Source organism: Aedes albopictus, chromosome 2 (assembly GCF_035046485.1).
Source record: "Aedes albopictus strain Foshan chromosome 2, AalbF5, whole genome shotgun sequence".
Classification (NCBI taxonomy): domain Eukaryota; kingdom Metazoa; phylum Arthropoda; class Insecta; order Diptera; family Culicidae; genus Aedes; species Aedes albopictus.
In genome coordinates, this window is record NC_085137.1 from 346,387,115 (window position 1) to 346,409,246 (window position 22,132).

General features: G+C 36.6%; 1 protein-coding gene and 1 long non-coding RNA gene across 4 annotated transcripts in view; one reads left to right on the forward strand and one right to left on the reverse strand.

The window, feature by feature from the left end:
• Positions 1-2,594: 2,594 nt before the first annotated feature.
• LOC109430922 (deformed epidermal autoregulatory factor 1) overlaps positions 2,595-22,132 on the reverse strand; it is a 35,736-nt gene continuing 16,198 nt past the window's right edge. For 2 of the 3 annotated variants that reach the window (XM_062852662.1, XM_062852664.1), the window contains exons 2-5: positions 14,091-14,727; positions 13,339-13,893; positions 12,987-13,219; positions 2,595-3,313 (exon numbers count right to left, since the gene is read on the reverse strand). In XM_062852662.1, coding sequence (XP_062708646.1) covers positions 3,143-3,313; positions 12,987-13,219; positions 13,339-13,893; positions 14,091-14,727 — 1,596 coding nt within the window. In that variant the 3' untranslated portion in view covers positions 2,595-3,142. Of the gene's footprint in view, positions 3,314-12,986; positions 13,220-13,338; positions 13,894-14,090; positions 14,728-14,802; positions 15,039-22,132 lie in introns of those variants that run through there. The other variant, XM_062852663.1, reaches the window with a different exon arrangement.
• The window catches only part of LOC134288293 (uncharacterized), a 69,688-nt gene continuing 54,854 nt past the window's right edge, over positions 7,299-22,132 (forward strand). Inside the window, exon 1 of the long non-coding RNA XR_009997884.1 lies at positions 7,299-7,984. This is a non-coding gene — a long non-coding RNA (uncharacterized LOC134288293). The remainder of the gene's footprint in view (positions 7,985-22,132) is intronic.

Below are 22,132 nucleotides of genomic sequence, written 5' to 3' on the forward strand. Positions count from 1 at the left end.
GAATTTTTCATCTTGCCCAATTGCTGTCCAAACTCCAAAGTAAACTTCATGAGAAACAATTGAAGAGAATTCCTGCAATATAGGGTATGTGTTCCATCATTAATCTCACGCTCCCATATTCATCCTATTCGAAAACAAGCGATTACGGCACCGATTGATTCCGTTCTTTTTGTTTTCATGGGTGCTCACTTCTAACAAAAAATACAAAAATAAGAAACAAAACAAACATCGCTTCAATCCTTTGTTTTTCGTAGGATGAAAATGGGAGCCACATGCTTAAGAAGAAAACCAATACCCAATGCTTTGTATAGGTTTAAGTATCTGACGCACTCGTATTCCCCAAAAAATAAGAGGGACAAATATTTGTGTTTACCCAGTATTGGTTAAAATTTAACTGTCAAAAGTGGTCAATTATTTGGTATTTGCTTTACATTAGCTTTACATGCACGAACAAACTCTGCCAAAGGAGGTCAATGAAATGCACATTACGAAGAATTCCTGGACCGACCGGGTATCGAACCTGTCGTCCTCTGCAGTGCCGGATTTAGGCTTCGGGGGGCCTGGGGCAAACCCTATAAAGTGGGCCCCCAAGAGCAAGATTTTGAAGATTTAAAACGTTTTTTTTTCAATGTTGTGTATTATTCGTATTTTTATATTTTAAATGTTTTTTTTTTTTGAGATTCAGGAAAAAACTAAGCCACACAACTATTCTGTTCATTCAAATTATTATTGTATTATGTATTTTGCATTGTTTTCAACGATATAGTTTTGTTGTTGTCCTATAAAAAGTGGACTTCTAAAAATGCAGTTCTCAAATATGTCGACATATTATTCAAATAAAGAAAAAAGTTACAAACACTTATTTTAATATTTTTCCAAAAAAAACATCAAGATACTGCATTCAAATTTGCAGCATAAATGTCATCTTATTGAGATAGGCATTACATATATTTTAAACATTTATTCAAATTCATTTAATTTTTGCACATTTTAGGACTAAGCGTTCATTTTAACACATAGGAATGTGGAGAAATTTTCATTACAATTGCAATATTCTTCGTGTATTTGAAGATTGAGGTTGAACAAAGTTAGTACCCCAGGGAGCAACTTCGGCAATAAATTAATAAAAAATGACAGTGAAACAGATGTGTGAAACCACTGTTCTGAGATGTTTCAGGAAACTAGATATTCAAAACTAACCCAAATTTATTATTTGTTTTCAGAATATGATCGTAATCAACAGACTGCTCAACAAGTTTTGTTTACATTACGCCGAAAAACTTAATCTTTCAACGCACTCTTTTAGAGACGCTTTTGTGCAGTAAGTTTCACATAAATAAGTTTTTCTTCTAAACTCAATAAAAACTTTCTAGAAGTTTTACAAAAACTCGCGTATAGCAAAATAAAACAAAAACTTCGTATTTCTAAATTGTTGAATAAATACTGTCATATCTCTCTAGAGCTGAATTTGCTTCAATCAAGCATATAAACCAATCCCTCAAAATAATAATTCTGGGAAACACACTGAAACTCTAAACATTTGAACTGTTAAGTAATTAAAATATTTTTTTTTTCAGCTTAATCGAAAGATAAAAATTATTGTTTCAAAACATAAATTGACAAAACAGACAAACAGAATTGCAGCTCATATCGAACAATAAAGAAATCCCACAAAAAAACTTTGAATCCAATCTGCAAATAGTTCCAAGGCTTCTAAATTATGAAATTTTGTATTTCGATTTCAGATTATGAAATAATCTGGATATTTAAGGGTAACCCAATTATAACAACTCTAGGACATACAATAAATACAATCGTCTTTGATGTGCATTTTTATGAATTCGATAAACAAAATATATAGTGCTTATGGATTCTTGGGGGGCCCGGGGCACTTGCCCCCTTTGCCCCCCCCCCCACCCCTTAAATCCGGGCCTGGTCCTCTGAATGGTCATGCTGAATACCCATGCCTTTACAACTGTGCCGATGTGAGCCCTTCAAAACATTGAATCATAATTCTTAACTCGATTCCGATACGCATAAATACTTGACATATTAAAGGTAAATATTCTCACATAGTCATTCCATTATAATCATTTTTTGCCACTCGAAGAGCAAGGAATTTCAATTTATTTCGCAAACCACAACCTTCTACAACTGCCACTTATTTTCATAGGACACGAGATATATTTACCTAAATTCCATTTTCTTACGATCAATGATGGCTAATTAATGCTAGACAACTACTTTCACTTTAGAAGGGAAAGGAAGGTTTTGGGAAATATTAAGTGTGAATTGAGTTCCATTATGGAACGTGGTCAGTTGGTAATTAGGTCGGTACTTATGTACAGTTGGAATTTTTGAACTGTTGGGGAGAATAATTGCTACTACATACGGGGTACTCTCAAAATGACATGCATACCAACAATAGGTGTTAAACAATGTCGAATAAAAATATATGTATTTATCTAAAGTTTGAAATGTTGTATTTGAATAACGGGAGCGTAAGAAAAATCGCTTGTTAAAAACCATAACAGAAGAGCTCAAACAAAATGATGTGATATAACAACAGAAGTAAAACAAACATAACAAAAATCAAGAGTTAACGTCTCTTATTATTTAAATGATAATTATTCTTTAAATAAAGTTTCTTTTCTCTTCGTATTCTTACATACACTCTTTAATTATTAAATATATATGTACTTCCGCGCAATTTCCTAATAAAAAAGAAAACAAAAAAAATCTACTTTGAACAGGAGTAGATCACTTCGGCCTTTACCGATAAGTCCCTCTCTTGAGTGAATCCAGTTCTGTTCGTTTTCCACGTTTAGATATAAAAACAAAATTTAAACTTTGCTATTTAAATATAAAAATTTCCTCATTTCAATAGTAGTGTGCCGCCCGTTTGGCATACATTGCCCATTGATGGATTGCGACCACGACACGAAGATGGCATTGATCTTCGGGGAGCCACGCGAACAACAGTAGTGGTGGTACAGGTGCTGCTGCTGTAGGATCCCAACTATAAATACCTTTCGCTCCCGAGGTACCGTAGGTGGTACCTCAGCAGCATTGAGAATCGATCCGGATCTCGCTTCCCGTTTACCACGCCGAGCCGCGCAGGTCGCAATTAGAAAATTAAAGGTTATTGAGTTTCATCCACTATCAGCATGATCTGATGCGTCGCTTCCTGCGTACTTCGCACGCACTCGTTCTGATGCGTAATCCAGTCTTTTCGTTGACAGAAGGTCGAACAGTACGGCGTTCTCCGGCAGAGTGAGCACTCGGCCAGCGCTTCCCGATTGCAGTTGGCACACTGAAAGAGGAATAAGACGCATGATAAAAATAAACGATAGACATGCATCTTCATTTTGTTGTATTTCCATAAGGCGCTGTCCATAAACTACGTAAACTCATTTTTGGCCATCTCAGACCCACGCCTCACCAATTCGAAGACTTTCGTCCAAACACCTTTCTCTGTTTAACCTAATTTTTTTTTTTAAACTTACATAATCCTCATGAAAAATTAAAAAAAAAACTTATTTGAAACAAAAATGGCTAAAAAGATTTGACTGTATATTAATGTTATACATTTTGTAGCTATGGAACTCAATTCGTTATTAGATGTTAGACTAGGGTCACCACGATAGCGTAGTGTACGCTCAGCGAGCCTTTTTGGATCATATTGACCCCAGCATCCTACTAGGGTTAATTTAAATTAACAATAAAAAGGAAAACATGTGCTCTATCCATCACATCAGGTCCGCTTCATGTTAAATTTAGTTGCACTCCATTGCGTGTCATGTTAATAATGAGCCAAATTTTGCTTTTTTTCTGGTATTTTCGATTTTAAACAGATTCCTAACTAAGCATGCACCAAGGTTACGGAGATCACGCCACAATTTCATATTTTGGTTAAGTTTGAGTAGCCTTCCCGAATAAAAAATACAGTAGAAAAACCAAACGTTGTATTGTAACAGTACTATTTAAAACCATATTTTTACAATAGACACCACTGTAAAAATAAAAATACAAAAACAATAAAATGTAATGTAGAACCCAATACAGTATATTGTAAATAAGATTTTTACAATATACTATACGGGTGGTTAAGTATCGTAACAATATAAAAAGATATTTTTCTCCATATATATTTTTTTGCAAAACCATACATTATATTGTAAATGAATTGTTATAAATACTGATACGTGGGTTTTAATAAACCGTACATTGTATGGTACACATATGGTTTCAAACAATAAAATGTACCGTAAATATATTGTTTTCAATTGTAGTTTCACTACTGGTTATACATTTAATTAAATGGTTTTGGAATGGTTCTCTTTTGTTATGTTGTATTGGTTTACATTACATAAACCATATAATGTTATATTATCTTGTCATTTTCCTCCTGTTAATGGCATCTTAGGCTTACTAGCATTATGAGAATGCGCTTTGGGAATTCTCCAGAGCGTTTTGGATAACCCTGCATATTGGATCGCCCACGTCTAAGTCTGAGTCGAGGTCTGAGTAGTCTCTGATTGCATTAACAGTTGAAGCTTAGGCTCCCATGCCCCACCAGCCAGATAACTGGGTTTCGCAAACTAAGCATTATTTGTGGCAACACTTTGAGCGGCATGATGGAACTATGCCGAGCGCGCTAAGTATTATTAGACCACTAATGTAGTTGCATGAAGTGGGTGACGAGGTACATAAGTATCATTACAGCGTGCTTAACCGTTTTTGCAATATTGAGGCTCCAGTTTGACCAAAGATTGAAATACACGGGGAAATACATAACAACTCATGAAAAAACTGTCAAGTTCGATTCAAGTATAAGTTAGGTTAAAAAGCGAACCCACAGACGAACCTATATTAGAATTTCTTTCAGTATTCAATCCAGTCCATATGTTAAAGATGGCTCTACGATAAAGTACGTCAATCGTATTCCTCTCATCGCACTCTACATACCTAGTCCACCATATCTCTTCGATCTGCAGTTCTTAAGAGATCTGGGTTTACTACTTATTTAAACATTTTATTGACTTTAAATTAATGATGATGATTAACCTGGGCTTGTTAGGGGAATATCCGTAAGTAAAAAAAAAATCGCGTTAAGTACTGTTCCTTTGATTCTTAGTGGAATTCAAAGGAACAGTACTTAACGCGATTTTCTTTTTACTTTTAAATTGATGTTCCAACTTATTCACTTTTTTTTCTTTCCGTTCCTTTGCATCAAAAAAGTCACAAACATCAACAAAACAAAGCACGGACAAAATCTAAAACTGAATAAATAATTAATAATGCACGGAAAAATAATGTTTCGGAAAAGTGAATGGTTCAAACGTAAGAAAAACAGTATAATATATTGTTACATAAAAATCGAATGTAAATGTATAGTAGCTACAATGTGCGAAGCTTTTAGTGAACCATTTCATTACAATATACATTATTGTAGCTGGTACACTGTATGGTGCATGAATGGTTTTCACCAAACACCCTATGGTTAGTTTTTATCCGGGTGACTTCGACGAATGTGAATCATCAGCATATTTCTGGAAGTTTGCGCCAAATTGTTAGAAACTGTAATTTTGGATCCGTTGTTGTTCGCAAACTCAGCTACCTACACTCACCCAAGGAATCAATGAGATAACTGCTTTGAACTAACAGGCGTTTTCAATGTGCGTGATCTTCTATTTTCAGGCGAAAATGGCGCCTGCTACGTCAGGTTGCAGATCAATGTGGGGAAGTACACTGCCCATGATCGCATATCAGTCCCATATTTGCTGCATTTTCTATTTATATGGGGACAATTATGCGATCATAGACGGCACAGACAGGGAGGTGATGATTGCTTGCCAGACCGTTTGCCGTCTACCTCCGTTGGATTGAACGACACCTCATACAGACCAACGGAATTCATTTTTAATTTGAACTTCTACTAATCCTACTAGGCACATAAGCCCATATGACACAAAAGTTCAGCGTATTGGACGTAGTGGCTTACTTTGCCCCAGCAGCGGAGATTTCGTTTCATTTCACCCCGTTTCGTGAGCAGAACAGGGACAAACTAATAAGGGAAGATTCAAATATTACGTCCATCATATTTTGGGATTTCTAGACCCCCCCTCCCCCCTCTGTCACGCTATTTTCCTATACCCAATACACGTACTGTCACACTTTTGTAGACCCCCCCCCTCCCCCAAATGTTGGACGTAATTTTTGAACGTTCCCTAAGTATTGATTCAGATAAGAAGTGGTCAAACCAACAACGGGGGTACAAAATATTCTTCAACGTCTGCGCTAGTTCATGTTGACGCCGGGGTTTTGTATGGAATTAATTGTTTGGCAGAGGGTTAACCTTTAGTGCGTGGATGTCAGGCGTAAGGTGATAGATTGTGTGATGATTTCACTGAAGATGATGTGGCATTGTACGCTGGTTGCATACGGTCAGACGCTCAGACGACCGAACTGCGCCATGTGACCGTGACCCAAGCAAGAGTACAATGCACAATGGGTCCAGAGCCGCATTTACGAAGACAAAAATGTTTGTGCCTAAACCTTACGATTTAGATACATGATGTCTTTAGGAAAGTTTCTTTATATTTTTCGACCTTTTTTCTCATCATTGTGAAATTAGGGTGGTCCCTCAAGTTTAGCTGATCCAAACATCTGCTTTTCAATAGTTTTATGTACGCTTACAAAATGTTCTACAAAGTTGTAAAAAAACTTATTCTTACTCCTATTCTTGCCGAAGAAACCATTATTCTATCTCTTATGATTCCTAACTTATATTTTTTTAAAAGAATCATGTTAGGGTGATCCATGAAATTCAGTTTTCTTGCAATAACTTTTGATCCATTCGTTTCTCGTAAAAACTTTGTTCCGAGCACTTTTAGAACTATCGATGACGCATTTTTTTTTCAAAGAGCTCAATGTTCTATCTCTCATAGTTAAAAATATATTGGCTTTTTTCTTCAAAAAATCGCTTTTTTTCAAAAAGTCATATCTCGAAAAGGAGCAAATGGATTTTCAATCGGTGAATTGCATTAAAAAGATCGTACTCTGTTCTATTGATGGTGAAAAAATTGTGAGTACCTTTTTTGTTTTAAGCTTTTTATTGAATTTTAAAAATACGGTTTTTTACATAGAAAATCAGTTGTAACTATTAAAATCGATGAGATACAAGGTTGGCGTCTTCGACAATATTGTGAGTTTTTGGATGCTCTGAAAGTGCTTAGAACAAAGTATAGCGAAAAAATCAACGCATAAAATTATATTGAATAAAAACGATAACAATGATACATATTGCCCATTTTACTCGCATTTTACTAGATTTGCTGGTATGTCTGAAACATACTGGAAAAACTTGTAATTAGAAGACACGAAATGTTGCTAATTGACAAATTGAGAGATGAAATTTGTGAAAAAAAATCGCGTTCTGGTGGGATTTGAACCCACGACTCCGTATTCGCTAGACCGGTGCTTTAACCAACTAACGTCGAGCTCTCGACGCATACTAATTAGACACCAGCAAAACAAACTGCCTGGTGGCTAGGTATGCGGAGTGCGAGAGTAAGTCTCGGCTTCATATAAATAATTCGCTCGCACTTGTAGTTAGTGGCCACAAACAGGAGTGTGTTGTGGATTGACATCTAAGCCGAAAGAGAGATGAGTTTGTGAAATAGGAATGTTCACGGTGCGGCTTCGGAGTCAGTTTGGCTTTCTATTCCACAGAACCATTACCTGTTCTGTGGATTAGTTGGTTAAAGCGCCGGTCTAGCGAATACGGAGTCGTGGGTTCGAATCCCACCAGAACGCGATTTTTTTTCACAAATTTAATCCCTCGATTTGTTAATTAGCAACATTTCGTGCCTTCTAATTAGTTTTTCCAGTATGTTTCAGACATACCAGCAAATCTCTATATCCTGGACCGACCGGGAATCGAACCCGTCACCCTCAGTATGGTCATGCTGAATACCCGTGCGTTTACCGCCTCTGCTATATGGGCCCCAGTATTAGCTCATCTGATTTTAAGGATAAGTAATGAAATACGTTTTAAAAATTATTTTTAATTTTAAATGGTGTCTATATGTGACTGTCGTTAAACTTTGACAATGTTTCAATGTTTTAAAATAATTATGTCATATAAAAAATGATAAACGTATCGTAAACATTCGGGGCAAGATGACCACCTGTGGTAAGACCTATGTCGCTATCCAAAAACCAATCTAACGTAGACTCAATACATACTGTAATTGATGTTTAGAGATACTGCAAAACCACAGAAAATTGCTTTTTCATGTTAGTCGGAACAGTTAAAATAAGCTGCGACGGAGATGATACCTCAGAACAACTTGGAAGTTATTTGCTGTTGAACGGTGATTGGTTCCATTGAATATTTTGTCGCAGGGATGGAAAATCATAGCTAAAACTGCCGTAAAAGGGTTCGTTACAAGACATTAAATCAGTAGCAAATTTTGAAACGACGTATAATCAATGCTACACCATTGATTATACGTCGTTTTCAAAATTTGTTCTGAAATTACAGTATAATGCATGAAAAGAGTAGTAATATATCTGCAGATAAATCGTTTCGAGAGAAACAAGTTTGCCTAAAAAATAGACCAAATCATACCTAGAACATTTTCAAAGATTTTTTTATCAATTTTATTTCAAACGTTATCATAAAGAAAATGTTGGCAAATACCACACCATCTGTAGGCAAAGCGTTGCGGATGATTCGACCTTGGTTTATTGAACGCTGACTAGGGATTGAAGCACACTAATTGTAAAAATTTAGCTCTGTGGCCGCCTTGCACCTTTTCAAATGAATTTATTTTGCATTCGTAAAGCCTGTATCCGCAATAATCGGGACACAGAAATATGGCTGTAACTCTGCAATAGCTACATAAGAATTGCTCAAATTTTGCCTGATACTATCTTAAGATGTGTTTATTTCACCTGCAAAATTTCATGTGAATCGGTGAAGTATCTTTTGTTGTAGCAATGAAACAGTAGAACGCGAGCAATTGAATTTTGTACAGCCCCTGGTTTAGCTTATCAGTGCTATAACTTTTGAATCTGATAAAGGAAATGGCTGAAATTTTGAACACAAACCTCTCAATCTACTTTACTTGCACAGGCAAAATTTCACGAAAATCGATACACTATCAACAATTTTATAGTCGAAACATATATTGTAGCTGACCGTGATTTTAGCCCCTCAGACAACATTTAGTGAGGACCCCTTATTGTATCGATTCTATTGTTGAAAGTACTACACCAATAGTCCATAACTGCTCACGAAATTTCATAATTATCCTCGCAGAACTTTGAATTGTAGCGGATAAGAACCATCTAGTATGCGAATGAAAATGGGTGATGATTGTACAAAATCGTAAAAACCACGTCTGTTTGTTTCTCATCCACAGTTAAAAGTAATGTATCGATTTTCATGAAATTTTGCACAAATAATAAACATACATCAAAGAGTTCTCAGTTAGTTTTTGGCTAATTTTTATTGATTCAGTACAGAGTTACTACCGTACTTCTATGTCCCGATTATTGCGGATACAGGCTTTAGTGCAAAATAATATGCTTTTTTGTGTTACGAAGATAGAAAAGACATATACTAATGAAAGTATATGATCCCAAGGCGCCTAGTCTTACGGTGGCCATCTTGCCCCACAACCCCCTATTCACTCGATAACTAAGTAGTCCTTAGCTGCACCTTATTTTTATAATAATATATGTCTTCTTAAAATTTCTGAATACACACGGTATTAAAAGTTTATTCGTGAATTTCTATAAAATGTTTGTAAGCAGCTCGACCAAGTGTTACACAATGGAGAATTAAAAAAAAAACTTAACACTCAAAATAATGTCAGGTTTTTTTCACAGATTTCTTCAGTGGTTTTCTAGAAATTTATCGAGATATTTAACTGGAAATTTCTCCAGGGAGTGCCCAAAACTTCCACAAAATACTACTACAGGAATTTATTACATGTTTTATTGATGTGTTAAATGCATGTGCTATTCTAAATTATAAACATGTTCCTAAGTTTAATGTACATTTATAGTGCTCTGGAGTAAAAGAGCACCATGATGAGAGCTCAGCAATCTCATTTTTGATGGCCTACCTTCAAGTCATTTCAGGCAAAAATCAATGAAAGCAATCAATACTGCGAACAAAAAGTAACCTGCCAGAGAAAACACGAAAGCAGGATAGGCTGATGGACCACCAACATTTATGAAACTTCGTCATCCTGTCATCGGAAATTGTTATCCAAAAATGTATGTTCCGTGTTGTATAATTTCATATTTAATGTCCTAATTTTTACGCATTTGTAATGTTCCACTATAAAATGTTATATTTTATAGTGCTTAATTATTTTTTCGTAGTAATGGCGCCCAACGTCGGCACGGGTAGTGGTACAGCCCATTTTACTAATATGGCACCCAACCGCAAATCCCACGCAGGCATTGTAAAGCTGTTAGTACACAGGGTCAAAATTTGACATTTGACATTTAATGTTTGTCCAAGAAGAAACCAATATGTACTCAAACATCTTGTTTGACTGGATCGAATTTTCATTAGTGTCAAACTGAAGTTGTTTCTTGAGTTCTTTCCTTTCCTTTTCAAATATTTGACCCTGTGTACTACTAGCCTAAGGCTGTATAAAATGTGTAAAATATTACGGCCATGAAAACCTGCAGTGATCTGCACATCATGTCGTTTGTAGTTATTTAGTTATTTCAAGATCAATGGTCGAACATTGCAATTTCTCTGATCGATTTGGAGGTTTTTGAGTTCGTGTTAGTGCCGCCAGGATTGAAGGTCCAATTAAATTGAAAGATTATCTGTTCGATTTGGATTGGACCCTACGTACAGTTTAGTTGCAGTTTTGTTATCGAAGGTCTACTAGCCGAACCAAGTTTAAGGTCTTCGATGGAAGAGTTTCTTTGTTAAATTTGGTTTTATTTTATGTAATGTAAGAACGTACAAAATTTTTATGGATGGTTTCATCCACTAAAAATATTTTCTGTTTGGTGTGGTTGTATTACAAGTTTTATTTTTGTATTAATTGGACTATTTTAAATTGTAAACATGTTCCTAAGTTTAATGTACATACATTACATACATATATATATATAGGTATATAAAAATGCAGTGGCATACGTGGGACCGCGCGTAGCTTGCAAGCGGATGGTCCGATTTGGGTCGTCTGAGTTTTATTCTGTTAGTTTTCACCCAAGGTTTATGAGGCAAAAAACATGAGAAAATTGATAGTTTTTGAAAATCGGGGTTTCATACATTTTGAACGGGGGTTTGGACTTGGCTAGGGACTTGAAACGTCAAAAAACGCAGTAGGCAGGACGAAGTTTGCCGGGACAGCTAGTTTATAGTAAAAGAGCATGACGAGATCTCAACAATCTCATTTTTGATGGCCTACTTTCAGGTAATTTCAGGCAAAAATTAACTATCAAATAAGTGAATCTTTCCCTATCAGGGACATCAAAGTGTTAACTTTTCGTATTAAAACCTGAATTAGAATGTCCCCTTAGGATTAAAAATTCCTAGATAAAATTCAAGCTATGAAAGAAACAAACGCTGCGAACAAAAAGGCAACCAGCCAGATAAAATACGAATACATTTGCATTTGTAGTGCTTCATTATTTTTTCGTAATAGATTCAACGAACAAGTTTTTGAGCGATTCAATTGGGTTTTTAAATTTTGAAAAATGTATTGATTTTTTGATTTTATACGAAAGAGCACCTTTTTCTGAGCCGCTGTGATTTTTTTTCAGAATTTTAGAACTTTGTTTTGGTACCTAAAATCAGTTTCAAAGAGATTTTTTTGGAATCACCTTTTGACAGCTGGACAACCGTTTGACAGCTCTGCCCAGTACAAAATGCGACGAGGGGTGATTCGACACAAACTCCCATACGCTCCCATACAAACTTCAGATTGATTTTTAAATAGGTTCCCGGACACCAAAATTCATGAAAATTTGGATTTCGGCTCAGTTTGGCATGCAGATTTAGAATATAGAATTATCTCAACACCGCTAAAGAAGCCAACTGAGATTATTTTAAGGAGTTCACAAGTTGTTTTTTACATATGTCGCATGAAATTGTTACAGGTTTTTTAGCAGCATTTTAACTTGAGATTAACCTGATTCACAGAACATTCAGCATTCACCACAGTTTTTTTCTTTCAAATACTCTAAAAAATTGTAAATACTGATAAGAAAACGATTAGACGAAAATTACGGGTTCAGTCACCTATTTTCGTAATAGGGATATTTTTGGCATAACGGTGCACAGTTACATGCTGATACTTTATGTTATCCAAAAGTTTGTTTTAGTATGACCATGAAATGAGAGAATGACGATTTTCATTTCAAAAACCATCACAGGTATTCTTCGATATAACGTACTCTCGATACAGAGAATTCGATAGAACGTACACCATTGAAAAGATTAATTTTTCCAGCAAAAACCTTCAGATAAACTACGAAAATTTCACTTAAATCAATGTTTTATTGCAATATTAGCTTTGCTGCAAAAAATGTACGTTATATCGAATCACAAAAAAACGAAAAAAAAAAATTTGTAGAAACTCGTGTTTCCCACATTATTGTTATTTGTGATTAATTTTACGTCGACTTCATCAATATTCGCATAAAAAATATAAAATTTACTTCTGCTTCGATATAATGTACAAAAAAATGTACGTTATATCGAAGAGTAACTGTAGTCATAAAAACCATGAAATACTATTTTCCTGAATTCCCGTTTTTTATAAGACATCCTTTCCGGTTTACAATCGAAAGCATAGACTATTTAACTAAAATTCTTTTATTTCATTTTATAACCTTAACAAGGGTCGGTTTCAATTCAAGTGTTTGAGAGAAAACTAACTTATGAAGATACTGTTCCGTATCCTAAAAAACCCTCAACGATTAACATACTGAATAATTACCTTTTTGTTGGCATGAACTGAACCGGGCGGTAATTGACTACTGATATTGTTCTGCTCCTCAAGCTGCGTCACCGTCAGGATGGCAGCGTCCCGCTCACGTTGCAACCGTTCCAACTGCCGGTTGTGCACATCTCGAGCTTCGCCGATGCATTTCTTCATCTCCTGCATGGCCTTGGACACTTGGGAGCACAGTGCTTTCAGCTTTTCAAACGGAAGATTCGTTTCCGTTATTACTGAAAAGATGAAAGAAAGGGGGAAATGTTAGTTCTCAGGACACGAAACTATTGGTGAAACATGAAGGGAAGTTATGCTCTGCTCTGCGGCCTTTACCTGCTACAGGGCGTACACTTACACTGTGTCGATTGGTCGACATATTCGGTGGCACTGTCGATTCCTTCGGTAAGGGTTTGCCATGGTTCATCTTTGGTGGCGATTGCGAGCTCGTTATCAATCTCTTGTTGCTCTTGCTGAACTACCTTAACCGTTGTTGTCGTGGTCGTAGTGCTGGTATTGTTTGTGATAATAGGAGTAGCGTTGATGGTGGCTGCGGCCTGATGAATTTGCTGCTGGACTTGATGCTGCTGTTGCTGAACTTGCTGTTGCTGCTGCTGCTGTTGGACTTGCTGCTGTACTTGTTGTTGCTGCTGCTGCTGCTGTTGTTGCTGCTGCTGCTGCTGAGCCGCATGGTGATGGCTTACGGTGGTATTCTGCTGGGTTACAGCGGTTGTAGTAGTACTCGTGTTGCTGATGGCGCTGTTGCTAATATTGTTGATGTGGATGTTGTTATTACTAGTGTTTGTGTTATTATTTACAATTACTCTTTTCTTCTTCTCGGGCTGTTCCGGCTCTATTTGATTACGCCGCCTTCGCTTGTAGGGCGTAAATAATCGTACTGGGCCTGATGCAGCTGAAAAGACAAACAAAGTATATTGTATTAGAGACATTTTCATTCCTTTTTTTAGCGAAATCAACTTCTGCTAGACACCCATTCTCCTCGCACCGCGAAGTCCTTACTTTATTGCAAAGAAATTTCAGTAGCTGTAAAATGGGTGTGGCACCGTTTTTAGGAGGCTTTACTGTATGAATTTTTCTACAGTCATTTACCTGATTCATCATCACAACAGGCTGAGCAGGTGCAGCTGGTAGCGTGAGGTGTCAGGATGCCCTCATCGATCAGTGCTTGCAAACTTCGACCACCGTACCGAATAGATCGTTTCCAGTCTTTACTCGAACCCCGGCCGCAGATGTTCTCGAACTCGCTTGGGGTATACCACGCATCCTTATGTTTAATACATTTTCCACGACCACCGGAACCGAGCCGACTCTTGTATAAATCTCCCGTGGTCGTTTTACACCGCACCGGCAGGACATCGAGACTGTTCAGCCGATCTATCACACTGTTGTCCAGACGATATTCCTGCTGCACTTGGTCCACAAGGCTCTGATCATCATGGGTCCCGGTAACCTGCTGCTGTTGGTCCGTGCCTTGGTGCTGGATTACGATATGCGTTGGTTTAAGATCACCGGTCAAGTCTCCTACAACCGTACTACCCGATACGAAACCGTTGTTGTCCACGCAGATCATCGGTTTGAATTGCTGAATTTGATCTGGCGTAAGCACATTGAAGGTAGTGCCACCGATGAGCGTTCCGACCGGTAACGATACCGGCACCTGGACAACCGTATTTCCAGACTGAACATCGGCTGTGGTAACGAGACGCGTTCGTGGCGGTAGTGCTACCTACGATGTTGAAGAACTGTTAATATTTGATGAACATATAATTATCATTGGTGGCCTGCCGCGGTAGATGCATACATGTGTTGAAATAATCCTGCATCTTAAACTTTGAATTTACGGATCACGATGTCTGCTTGCACAATTTAAGTTTGAATTTGCGTGTGTGATTTTCGCGAGCAAAGTATCTGTTCGCCTTCAGAAAGAAACCATGTGTTTACCCTTATCTTTCCCACACGTAATTTTCCGACGAACACTATAAATCAGCTTGATTTCGGTTATTCATTAATTTTTGAACTATCGTAGGAGGTTATAGTAGCAGCAATAAGGGAACAAAATCGCAAACATTTGTTAACATTTAGCATCAGACAAAAACTTGAGACGATTCTAATACATTCCTCAGGAAATCATCCAGAAATATATTTCCCAGAATGTATAATTTCTTCGAAATTTTCAGTGATATAAACTGCCGTGAATCGCATATTTTTTCCAATTGCATAGGAAATCCAGCAAACATGGGATTGATATGCGATTCAGAGCAGTAAATAGAAGGGTGTAATGGATATATTTCCTACAACACAAAAGAATCCTGGAAATCGGTCCATCTTGGGGAATGAAATTCTTGGAAATGGATACCTGTGTAATGGAAATTTGTGGAATGTTTAATGCTGGGAAATGTAACTCTGGGATAGAACCCTTGTGACGTGCCCTTTTTCAAATGTTGATCCAGAGGTGATCTATTTTCAATGCACAAGTAGAGTGGGCGGGGCAAGAAAGCTCACCTAAGGATGAATTATCATAAGTTTGTAAGTACGTATAGTATTGGTTTGCTTTTATCCTCTACACTTCAATTAGTTCGTTATCTACGCTAGAAGACGATAAAAAGTTCATAAAATACAAAACATGCTTTTAGACAAAAAAAAAAGTGATCGCTTTTGCTTCGTGAAAAAAGTATGAGCAAGACGGATCACCTTTTAACTCCTTCCCGCCAACGACCTTCTTCAATGCTTTGAATGACAATAAATTGTTTGAATAAAAAGTGTTCGAACAAAAGTTGTTAGAACACACTTAAATTATTCAAAATTGCAAAAAAATGTTTTTAATTGTAATTCAATAGTTGTTCGGGTTCGTTTGGAAGTTGACCATCAATGTTAACTTCTTTTCCCGATCAGCCTAGATAGCTGTGTAGTGTCGGTAGCGGTTGTCTCAATTAGCTAAGAATAACACTACGGATCGCCAGATCCAGTGGTAAGAGTCCACTAAACAGGTGACCCCTAATTCATGGTGTTATGCGGCTTTATGCTTACCGTGCCAAAGAATGAATGGTTAGGGGGGTCTAATAAAAACCTAACCACAAACGGAGCCTGTGGAGGGTTGGGGCGTCCTCCACAGTATTACGCCCTTACTGCGCTAACCGGAGCAATGGTGCAGCGGACCTTGCGTTTCTCCGAGATAATCAGTTGTCCTTCTTAAGTCTCATATTTGAGGCTAAATAAGGGCGGGGTTATTCAAATGTTGTTAATTAGCTTACATTACTACCTATATGGGTTCCCTTAGTGCGTTTTCGCCATTGGCGTCGTTTGGTTCGTCGTTGATGTTTCCTTTTTGTGCTGTGATTGTGAAGAGTGTAATCCTGTCTAGTTTGGGTAGTGGCTACGGCAAGGAAACGTCAGATCAATTTTCAGCGTAAAAAGCGTATGTAGCCCAAGTGGATCTACTTCAAAAAGTTCATTTTCGTAGGGTAACTTCTGTATAGGTTACCTTGTGAACCCAGCTTTGCTTTTTTCATTATAGATGAAGTGTCGTGCCTCGAGCATGCTATATTTTAGAATAACGTTAACAGTATGTTTCAACCTTTCCTTATGGATGCCTTCAAGCAAGCTCTTGTTTTCAGCATCTCTTCGCTGATATTTGGCATCTGAAGTAGCTCAAACATTGGTTTGAGATGCTTCAGTTTGATGGAATACTTAGGTAGTACAGTTCATGGTTAACTTAACATAGAAGTGCACCTAACCCAACTCTGCATGAGCAGAATTTGTCATGAGTTGACTGATTGGCATGTGTCATATGAGGAATCTCCATTTGACCTTCTTTGCACTTTTGCCTTCTCAACAAACTAGGGAAACTAATTGGTTGCTATCACATTTTATGGATAACTCACTTCCATTGCTACTCCAAGAGAGTTTCATTATGGTTTTGTTATTACAACGCCCTTCATTGTGGTATACCATAGCTACTGCTTTGAAAGAAGCTTGTCCTCTGCCATCAGTGCTGACCGCAAGAGGTATTCGTGAATGGAACTCGGACCTGTTCAAGTTCTAATGTCTTCGGATAAACCAGTCTTTTGTATAGCTACGAATCTTTGCTTCTACCCCGAGGATTGTAGCTATAGAATCGATTAAGTGGGCACTTAAAAGCTCTGCTTACTTCAAATCTCCTGGAGCAAATGGGGCTTTGTCCTATTTTTCTTCAGAGGGATTTGAGTTTTTCAAACATGTTTTGAACTCTTGTAGTTTTCTACTGGGTATTTTCATGGCGTGAAATTACTCTGTAGTTTTACCCCGAAAGGGTGCGTGCGTTGTAAAAAGAAGGAATAAGTTCCAGATTTATCTGGTTACCTCGTTCTTTCTGAAATGCTTGAAACGCATTGTCGATTATCACATCTGAAATGTTCGTCTGGCTAACATGCCTGTTCATGTGAACTCACATGTCTCCCAATTTGGGATGTCCATAGTGACTCTTTTACACAAAGTTGTATACGTTTTCAAGAAAGCACTCGCTCAAACGTAGTTTTTGCTTGGGTGATTTCTTGAATATTGAGGATACTTTTGATGACGTGCCTTTCTATGTCATATTGAAAGTCGCATGACGTCGCAAGCTACCTCTAATGAGCTATAGGCTCTACGCTTATGCGTTTTACAGTGTCCTTTTCAGGGCACTGATTAACCCCGTTGTGGTATGGGCTATGAGCTCTCGTTGCGCTTAGGCGTTCATTCCCTCTTCTAGGGCACTCCTTCCTATTTCATCACCTTTCCCTTTCCCAATTCCCATCCCTTGTCCCATTCTCCCTCAGGTAAATGATGAAATAGGCTCATATGTATGGCGATGGCACAAATGTCCCAAATGGAGGATAACGTGCCTCTGGAGCCGGCCTTCTGATACCTGATACCTGATAGAACACACTTAAATTATTCAAAATTGCAAAAAAATGTTTTTAATTGTAATTCAATAGTTGTTGATTGCTTATCGATGAGTAACTCGGTAAGTCAGTTAAGTAATCTATCTATCTATCTATATATATAAAAATGAGTTTGAAGTCCCTTTGAGGCAACAAAACTCACGAACGGCCAAACCGATTAGCATGACCCTTGCACAGTTCGATTCGTATTCATTAGGGTGCCAATGAAAATCGAATTTTCGAATTTCAAAAACGGGTAGTGCTCAAAAGTTTCGTCTCCTCAAAAAAAGTCCCCATGCAAAATTTCAGCTCAATCGGACTTCGCTAAGGGGTGGCCCAAAGCGGCCAAAGTTTGGCTGTTTTGAAACACGAAAAATATCCCAAGGTAGGGATACATGAAAATTTCGAAATCGAAAATTTTTTTTTGATGCCAAATGCCTTAAAAGTGCATGAAACGTCGAGATCTGGTGTTATCTCAAAAATTTTTTTTTGGAAAAAAATTGACTTTTTGGACTTAGAAAATTTTTGAGTTGGGGGAGTGAAATGAATTTGAAATGGAGGATTTGAATTTAGTTGCTGAAATATTCATAGCAATAGTACTGGAAAATGTCTTATATCATCGTTGGCAACTGCTAGCATATTTATATATCATATATCGTTAGGGTGGTTCACTTATTTTGCATTAGGGTGGTCCTTTTTGTAGAAAAATTTAAAAAATAAGATAATAGTATTAAAAATCTCTTATATAACTGTAAGTCATTTTCAATATTGAATATATATAATATTTCATTAGGGTGGCTCATTTTTTTAATTAGGGTGGTTCTTTGAGATGTAAATTAAGAACAAAAAAATATTTCCAGAAAATTTGCCAGTCATATTTTTGTATAGTTTAAAACCATGATCCTTTATTGGCATGTAACACTTTGTTAAAATATTCTTAGACCAACATGTGGAAAGGGCGTAACAACCATTGCGAATTTATACTTCTCCTGTCCCTCCCGGGCGTATCACCAATTATTTATGAAATCTTTTATTTTCATTTTTAAATTTTGAATCTTTTTTTTTTTTTGGGTGCTTTACTTATTTTGCATAAAAGTGGTCCTTTTTGTAGAAAAATAAATTTAAAAAAACGATAATAGTATTTGTATTTGTATTGTATTTTCCGTTAGGGTTGATTTTTTTTTGGAAATTAAGTTCAAAAAATTCTTTCAGAAAATTCAACCAGGTAATATTTTTCGTATAGCTTCAAGCCAGAAAGATTTCCTACAAATCTTTCAGTGACTTATCTATAATGAGATATTCTCTAATTATTATCTCTCCTCTCGTTCTATTTCATTAATCACGGCATCAATATAGTGATTAAAACCGATTTCTATCTTCAGAGTTAAATAGTGTGGTACGGACTACCAAAGCGATTTATTTACTAGAGAGGTTCATCTCATTGTAAGATTTTGAAAAGTTTTGTGAGACTAAATTTAAAAATTCAAGTAAATATTTATTCATCTGTTTCTATGAGGAAGAAGAGTTTAGTTTGAAGAGTAAAACTGTTTGTTGAACCCCTAAGATGGGGAAGTTTTTCATTAATGCGGTATTTGCAGATATAATTAACTTTCGCAATGGTCATGGCCAAGCATGTTCGTACTGAGCGGATGAAATGTGTGCTCTTTTGATTTACACCAACAAAATTATCGTATTCATGCAATCTTCCTGTCTTAACTGATAGAAGGATGTTGAATATTTAAATGTCTTTTCGAACTGTCAAAAAACCGCAACGCAGTTCCGCACGGAGCGTTAAAATTCACCCGAGTGAAATTCTCTCCGTGTGCTCAGTGTGGTACTGCGGTGCGGTTTTCTGACAGTTCAAAAAGACATTTAAATTATTTCAACATCCTTCTATCAGTTAAGTTTGGAAGATTTCATAAATACGATGATTTCGGTGGTGTAAATCAATAGAGCATAATTTTCATACGCTCAGTGCGAACAAGCCTGGTCATAGTAAGTGTGGGAACGGTTTTGTGATATTTACTAAATTCATGCTGAAAGGTTTTTGGTATCGTAATCTGGGAGGAAGTTGATGAATTTTTGTCTATTATTTTCTATGAAATCAGTTACGTAGCGCATGTTACCAAGCAAATATTTTTAAAACATGTACTGAAGAGACCTCCATCAAGCTCCGTTAACAAAATTCTTACAAGAAATTTTACAACATTTTGTAAAAAATAATCGAAAGGCCAAATTTCAGAACTTTGAATCCGGGGTGAAGTTGATCAACCAATGATATTGAATTCTAAGATTGTGAAATTATTAAACAATCTAAATTTGATGATGCTGAATCTGAAAAAAAGTATTGAAATTCTTACATGTATGTATATGAATGTATTTCGTATGTAAATAATAAAATGAAGTTCAATTAATTACAAAATGACCCGCGTCAAACACCTAAAGGTAGGCATTTTTTTTTGAAAATCGTTAGATTTTCGCGAAAAAATATGAATTGCTAACCCCAATTTTTACGCATATCTAAGTTCAAGATAGCTAAAATGATTGATTAAAAGAGTTTTGCAAGCCATCCCATGTACAAGATGTTGATGGGAGGCAATATTTTGAAAGGCAATCTTTCATCAAGCTATATTACATATCCGGAAAAATCGATATTTTTATATCAAATTTGACATCATTGGCATGCAAATTATCATAAAATCTTCAATAATAATCACATCATTGATTTACGGCAAAAGTTCTTCCATTGAACTAAAATTGTAGCATCCTCCCTCAGCAATCTTTCAGCGAAGTATAAATTTCCAAATTTTATTGAAATCTATTTTAAAACTTCGTGTTTCATCTTTCCCCACCCGTTCCAACTTGCCTCGGTATACCTTACGTTTAAAATCAGTTTATTATTCCTTATTTTAAACCATAATAAAGATCTGGACCAACATTTGTGTTGCGGAACAACCATTGCAAACGCTTACTTTTCTCGTCCATCCTGGGCGTATCCTTATATTTTATGCAAACTTTTTCCATTAACAGATAGAGGAGAGTCAGCTCTATCTGTTACTGGTAAAAGAATCCAGGGACATAAGAAGCAGAAATTCGCAATGGTTGTTACGCCTTTTCTACATGTTGGTCTAGGAATATCTTAACATGCCAATAAAGGATCATAGTTTTAAACTATACAAAAATATGACAGGTAAATTTTCTGGAAATATTTTTTTGTTCTTGATTCACATCTCAAAGAACCGCCCTAATTAAAAAAAATGAGCCACCCTAATGAAATATTATATATATTCAATATTGAAAATGACTTACAGTTATATAAGAGATTTTTAATACTATTATCTTATTTTTTAAATTTTTCTACAAAAAGGACCACCCTAATGCAAAATAAGTGAACCACCCTAACGATATATGATATATAAATATGCTAGCAGTTGCCAACGATGATATAAGACATTTTCCAGTACTATTGCTATGAATATTTCAGCAACTAAATTCAAATCCTCCATTTCAAATTCATTTCACTCCCCCAACTCAAAAATTTTCTAAGTCCAAAAAGTCAATTTTTTTCCAAAAAAAAATTTTTGAGATAACACCAGATCTCGACGTTTCATGCACTTTTAAGGCATTTGGCATCAAAAAAAAATTTTCGATTTCGAAATTTTCATGTATCCCTACCTTGGGATATTTTTCGTGTTTCAAAACAGCCAAACTTTGACCGCTTTGGGCCACCCCTTAGCGAAGTCCGATTGAGCTGAAATTTTGCGTGGGGACTTTTTTTGAGGAGACGAAACTTTTGAGCACTACCCGTTTTTGAAATTTGATGGTCAAATTTTTCCCATACATTCCATTGGCACCCTAGTATTCATGGTGGCTGTGTTTATATGTATTAAAAGTTACTAAAATGAACTTAAAACAAGAACAATTGTAAAATTACTGTAATTGTTATGAGCGGGGGAGACATTCGAAATGAACGCACTAAAACTAATCTAAGAGTGCGGTGCTGCAATGACCCCACATCAGTTGTCAAACTATCACACCAAAATGGCAGTACTGGGCAGTACAACGTCTGCCGGGACAGCTAGTTAAATAATAAATTAAAAGTAAGGAAAATGCATTTGGTGGGCTTCGTGGCCGAGCGGTTAGCGGCGTCAGTCGTTTAGGTGTCTCGTAAGCCTCGGAGTGTGGGTTCGAATCTCGCCCCAGTCGGGGAAAACTTTTCGTCTAACGGAAAAT